Here is a 6,633-nt window from a genome sequence, read left to right on the forward strand (position 1 = left end):
TCATTCAATAAGCGAAGGCCAACCACCCTCTTACAGATTCACTCCTTTTGACGGGCTTAGGAGACAACCCTTACAGAAGTTTTCTCTCCTCTCTTTACAGCTCAAACTTTGAAGAACAGAAAGAGGAGAACTAGCAGTTTTGAGCTCTAAGAACCACAGAAAGACAGCAAGATTTCGAGTGTGTGTTTTGTGCTTTCAGTGCTGAATGGGTGGGGTATTTATAGGCCCCAACCCAGTTCAAATTTGGAGCTCAAATTTGTCAATTCCCGAAATTCTGGGATCAGGCGATTGCACCTCCTGACTGGGGCGGTTGCACCGCCTGACAGAGCTCGAAGACTAAGCCTCTGGGCGGTGCCACCTCTGTCAGGGGCGATTGCACCTCTCTGCCAGAGCTCGAAGACCGAGCTCAGGCGGTTGCACCGCTTGATTGGGGAGGTTGCACCGCCTGGTAGAGCTCGAAACTTGAGCTCTAGCGGTGCTACCTCTTGACAGAAGAGGTTGCACCGCCCAGTCTCGCTTGGAGACTGAGCCCGGGGCGGTGCCACCTCTTGGCTGGGGCGGTTGCACCGCCCAGTCTCGCTGGGAGACAGCTTGGGCTGTTGCACCTCCCACAGCAATCAGGGTCCGAATGGGTTAATCCATTCGACCCAATTTGATTCTTTTAGGGGCCCAATTGCCCCAAGATTAAGCTAATGGGATCACCTCCCATTTCTAACGTAATCAATGTGCTAACTACGATTATTTCCTAAGACATATTCTGCAGCTTGCTCCGGTGCGTCAATCGCTTCTTCCGGCGAGTTTCCGGCGAACTTCCGTCGATCATCCGACGAACCCTCGGTGATCCTCCTACGGACTTCCGGCAAACTCCTGGTCTTGCGACGATCCACTTGGCAAGTTCCGACGAGCTCCTTTGGCAAGCTTCTGGACTTCTCGGATTTGTTCCCGCAGAACCTCCGACGACTGTCCGAACTTCCGTCGAGCTCTCGAACTCCCAACGTGATCATTGTCATGACTCCGACGCAACTCCAACTACATGTCTTACTTTCATCGTAGTTAATCCTGCACATGTAAAATAAAAACTTCGATCGAGACAATTAATCCTAAGCAATTAACCAAGTTGTCCGGCATGTCATTGGTCCCTCGACGCTTCGTCCGATTCTTCGGCGCATCGTCCTTTCCTGCAGCCTATTGCCCAATCGGCCAATTGACTCCGCAACTCCGATATCTTTGGCACAATACCCGCTCTTCTTGGCCCGATGCCCGAGTCCACGCCCCGAAGCCTTCTGTCAATACGTCGACCGATCCACCGGCCCGACGTCCAATCTTCTAACATGTTCCTCCGGCACAACATGATTTTCCTACTTTAATTGTCTCATCATGATTGAGGCATCCTACGTCACTCAAAATACAGATTAAATCATAAACATATATCAAGTAGTTTCATCATCAAAATACGAGATTCAACAGTACTATAATCATTATAATTGTTGATATCATCACATAAACTTCAATATAGTCATCATTGCTATAGGATGATGACTCTTCGTACTCATTTATTGTGATAATTATTATTATCATTATTATTATTATTATTATCATCATCATCATCATCGTTGTGATAATTGTTACATACCATCCCTTTCATTATCATTATTAGCATTATTAGCATCCTTCTATCATCACACTCACATTATAACTAACATTATTAGTCCAAGTAAACCAAAAAAAAAAAACTTTAGTGGGTTGTTTAAAATATTTTTTTATTTTTGTCATAAAAATAAATTACAAACTAACATAGAAAATAAAATAAAAATAAAATAAAGTAAAATAATCTTATTTTGTTTTAAGAATCCAAATTTATTCTCTCTGATCTCTCCAAATAAAGTAAAAAAAAAAATCAGTTCCAGAAACAAAATATAAATAGTTTTCTTTTTTTTCTATTCCTAAAAAAGATGGAAATAGCAAATGGCTACAAGGAAGAGAAGACCTATACAAGTCCTCGTTGCTCTGTTAGTTTCCGTGGGTTCCTTCGCCCTCCGCCACCGCTGCCGCCGCCGCCGCCGCCGCCGCCGAGTACATACACCTTCATAAGACACACGGTACAAAGCCACCATGCTCCTCCGGCAATCTCCTCTCATTGCCTCCCCAAACCCCTGTCCAATCCCTCGAAACCCTAGATCTTACCCGATCTCCCGAATTCTCTTCTCCCGTTGCTGCTTCCGAACCCTACGCGATCGGAGCCTCCCCTCGCTGCAGTGCTACGCGTCCAAGGGATCCGATGCAGCGGCGGTGGAGGCGGTGACCGAGGTCGAGGTGGCGGTCGGGAAAGCCGAGAGTCGCGAGGCAGGGGGAACGGGATCGGCTGGGGTTAGCGTGGGGATCGGGAGCCCAGCTCTGACCGCTGGACTTGGGTTATACCGGATGAGCTTGGGGGATCAGGCGTTCTTCCTTTTGGCTTTCATCGCTTGCACGGTATGCGGTTTTTCTTCCTATTGTTGAATCTACAGGCACGACTTATAATTTGTTTCAAGTTGTTGTTGTTAGATGATGTCATGGTAGAATGATATGCTTTCTTATGGCTTCATTTCTTATTCTTTTACCTATTGTCGTTACAACATCTTGCCGTTTATTCAATGTAGAGTCTCGCTACGCATGGAGGTATTCAAAATATGCTATCTCAGTATTTGTCATGTTAGAAATTGATTTTGGCATTGTGTTTTCCCCCTTTTCTTTAATTAGTTGAACGTCACTATATGTGGAGGTATTCAAAATCTGTTGTCTTAGCATTTCTTATTTCAGAAATTTAGAGTTGTGAACCTAGCAATTAAAATAGTAGATGTTATTGTCACTAGCCACGCAAGATTTCTGGTTGATGGCAAAATGCGGTGTGCAACCACTGTTCCAATTGCTAGGCAAGCTGTACAGGCTGCTATACCTACAGGAATGAGAAGCAACATTCGTTATCGTTGTTGTCGGTCAGGCAAGGAGCATTGGTCACCAGCCAAAGCAAGCAATGGCTGTTGTTATATTCCATTAATCCAAGAGTGCTACAATTAATCACTTCAAAACTGTCATTCATCCAGAATCATGCTTTGTATATTTTGCGCTGGAACATACATGTTTTGGTTATCTTCCGGTATATCAGTAATGTATGGGTGGCAATGGACGTTGCTTAAGCGATATTGATAGCATTATCTTAATATTTGCATACCTTCTACTTGTCTTTTGTGTTTATGTGTTCAAAGTTTAGAACTATTTGCTCTTGGATCTACTATAAAAATATTGAACTGCAAGTTTCATCATTAAGCTAGTGGATACAAAACTAGCGTTTGTCTATCGGATACTGTGCATGTTCTCTGATTCTTGCCTCATTGAGTTATACTGATGATATAATTATTATTATTTGTTATTTTTCTGATTCAGACCTCGGTCGCATTTACCAGCTTGGTAGTTGCAGCTATTCCAACTCTTCTTGTAAGTCAATTTATCATGATCTCCTAGGTATGTGTTAAATGCTAGAGATACTAAAACAACTATGATAAGTTACATGAACTCTTCGATTAAGATGCTTGTGTCAGATCATCATCAATATTTTGTATGCTTTTTTTTTTAATTGCTAAGTTTGTTGGCATATTTTGGATATGGTGCTTCAAGTTTTTAGACATGAATCATCATTTCAAAATATTATGTAAATCTCGAACTCCAATTTCTAAATTGTTTTAAAGGATGAAAATGATACAAAAATTAATAAATATTTTTTTGGACTATTTATGTAGGTATAGGTTTGAATGGTTTACAACTGAAATTATCTGACACATACCAATCTATTCTTCCCTCATATCATGATGTAGAGTTTATTATTATCCCACTCAAATTCCTGTTCTCACAAGGGCATGATTAACAGAATTTAGTCTTACCCAATGATGTAGGACTATTGGATAAAAGTTGTTAAACACTCAAGTAAAGGGTCATTGGATCAGTTGATTCTTTGTCTGATTCAGACAACCTAGATCCAAATTGGTGAATGATAATTTCTCTTTTCTTTGTTTTGCTCTTAACATTTGGAAATGGTAAAAGCTTGGTGGAATCAAGCAGAACTAGGGAGAAAAAACTTTGAATCAACTGGAATTGATTAGAGTCAGTTGATCCATGCTGTCTGACCATAGAAAGTGGAAGTGGGAGTAATGGAAAAGAAACTCTCATCTGTAGTTTTTGCTTCTGTTCTTTTCAATGGCTATGAGGGTGAGTGGCGTCATTGACCTGGCAGACTTATATAAGAGGAAGAGGCACAAAGGTATCAGTTTGACGAAGTGGTGATTGCTGCTGTGCGGATACATGCTGCTATTGCTTTGCACAGCTCGAGCATAGATGATAGAAGAGGGTTAGGGAGGACAAAAGAAAATAGAATCAGAGAGAGTTGAAGGGGTCATAAGGTCCTTTTGACACATTACTGAAGTTGATCATGGATTCAAATACCTGCCCTATATTAGAACACAGTACATGAAACGTTGAACGTTATTCATGTATTCTTTTGATAGGAACTAAATATACCAATTTGACACACTCTATAGACATGGACCAGTGTTTAAGTTCTTGCTCAAGAAAATACAAGCAATTCACATCCTTCAACCAAAAACAGAAAAAAATTGGTGCACAGATGCCACCAACAAACTGTCCCTCATGTGGACCCATGAAGTATTTATACAACTGTCATGTTTAAATTAGATAGCCAGGCTTATTCAAGAATTTGTTTAGATTTTCCGAAAGCATGTTGCATCTTGTGATGGGCCTTTATTTCTGGTTCTGTAGGCAATGCGGAGAACTGCAACATCTCTAGCAAGATTAGCAGATACTGCAACAGAGGAGCTCCCTAGTACCATGGCTGCAATAAGACTATCAGGCATGGAGATTAGTGATCTTACTCTGGAGTTGAGTGATTTAAGGTACGCAAGCATATAAATAGAAATAATGGGGAGATAGCAGGAACAAAGATATATGCATTAACATACAAGTTAGTTTAATTTGAGAAAGAAAGATAAGATAAGGTGATCTATCCTCTTTACAGATTGTCTTCACAGTTTGCAGAAGTATGGCCATCTGTGACATGCTCCTTTTTGTTATTCACTTCTGAAGGAACATGAAAACCCACATTTTTAGTATGGAGGCAATGATATTCTTGTTCTGTGCAATTGCATGAATTAACTAGTGATGAGTACAGCTTCAGCTTCAGCTCTTCAAAAGAGCTAGGCATTCTTTTCATCGATCCATTGTAAGAATGTTTTTATGGTGGACAGATATATTTGTTTGTATTTGATTTCTGTTACTAAAAGGCAAGTTAAGTTGATACCAGAGTTTCAGACACAAGAATTGGAGTTCAGAGAAGTTTAACTTCTCAATTTGTTATAATTAGAAATTTTATTTTATTTTATCATCCTTTTCATCTCAAAGAAATCATTGAGGATTTGTGCACTAAAATCCTCAGGTATAGATTAAATATAAGAAGTCTAATTTATAGGAACAGTAATTTATGGACAACAATTTGATATATCCATGGCCACTTCAGTGGTCCACAACTCCACATAAAAATTGTCTATTGACATATAGACGTGGTAAAAGCCATGTCCGGTTTGGGTCTAGGTTGGTTATATATGTATATATATATGTATATATATATATATATGTGTGTGTGTGTGTGTGTGTGTGTGTGTGTGTATCAGTAATCCAATCTTAAGATAAAGATAATGAAGTGTTTGTATCTAAGAATAAAGAAGTATCAGCTTATGTTTTTTGTGATCCAGCCAAGAAATATCTGATGGCATCAGCAAATCTGCACAAGCTGTGCAGGCCGCAGAAGCTGGAATCCGGCAGATTGGTGCTTTAGCTAGGTGCCAAACTGTTTGTAAGTTGATTTCATTAAAAGAAAATTCTGATGCAGATGTTCCTTTGAGCTTATTTGTTTCTAACTATAAATTTCTTGATTGTGTTTACATACAGCAATGATAGAAGAAAGAGCAAATTTGCCCAATATTTCTCTGAAACCCATGGTAGCCGGGGCTGCAAGGAAAACTTCTCATGTTGTTGGCAAGGCTAAGAAAACTTTTATGAATATTATTTCTGGGGGGGAGCATAGCCAAAAGAGTGAAGACATGTCTGACAAGGTGGAGATTTGAGCCCACATATTCTTGGAAATATTGCCAGATCTTTGAAGTATTCGCGAGCCATTATCTTCAACTGTTACATGCGGCAGATTGCATCATTCACCAATTCTATATCCTCACTCCAAAAATCTCAACCTTAGTTAACAGGTTCACAATTAACACAAACATCATAGGGTGTCACCCAACATGTATGTAAAACATGAGTTTTCTACTATATTCTGTCGTGATCAGTCTCTAGGTGTACTCACTAGTACTTTTGTCCCAATTTTAAGATTTCCTATTTGAGCATTGCTAATATAAGTAGGGTTTGCAAGCCATTTGTGACTTGGTTTGTCAATTGTATTCACTACAACATTTGTGATGATCTAACCTTCCATTCTCCTTTATATCCCATAAATTGCTTTATGACAGAGTTAGGTCTATAAGCCGTCAAGAGCAGCCCAAGGGCAGGTCGGGCCTCGTCTACAGTGTGGGA

General features: G+C 40.1%; 1 protein-coding gene across 1 annotated transcript; it reads left to right on the plus strand.

Annotated features, from left to right (window-relative positions):
* The first annotated feature begins 1,982 nt into the window (after positions 1–1,982).
* On the plus strand, positions 1,983–6,482 carry LOC135636656 (uncharacterized). The gene is made up of 5 exons (XM_065148535.1): positions 1,983–2,472; positions 3,424–3,474; positions 4,810–4,943; positions 5,799–5,899; positions 5,995–6,482. Exons 1-5 carry the CDS (start codon positions 2,113–2,115, stop codon positions 6,168–6,170), a joined length of 822 nt encoding a protein of 273 aa, XP_065004607.1. The 5' UTR covers positions 1,983–2,112; the 3' UTR covers positions 6,171–6,482.
* Positions 6,483–6,633: the final 151 nt, after the last annotated feature.

This window comes from Musa acuminata, chromosome BXJ3-4 (genome assembly GCF_036884655.1).
Source record: "Musa acuminata AAA Group cultivar baxijiao chromosome BXJ3-4, Cavendish_Baxijiao_AAA, whole genome shotgun sequence".
Classification (NCBI taxonomy): domain Eukaryota; kingdom Viridiplantae; phylum Streptophyta; class Magnoliopsida; order Zingiberales; family Musaceae; genus Musa; species Musa acuminata.

Coding starts and splice junctions, on each gene's coding strand:
- LOC135636656 (XM_065148535.1), top strand. CDS start 2,113: ATGCTCCTCCGGCAATCTCCTCTCATTGCCTCCCCAAACCCCTGTCCA. Junction 2,473..3,423: donor TGGCTTTCATCGCTTGCACG/GTATGCGGTTTT, acceptor TTTCTGATTCAG/ACCTCGGTCGCATTTACCAG. Junction 4,944..5,798: donor CTGGAGTTGAGTGATTTAAG/GTACGCAAGCAT, acceptor TTTGTGATCCAG/CCAAGAAATATCTGATGGCA.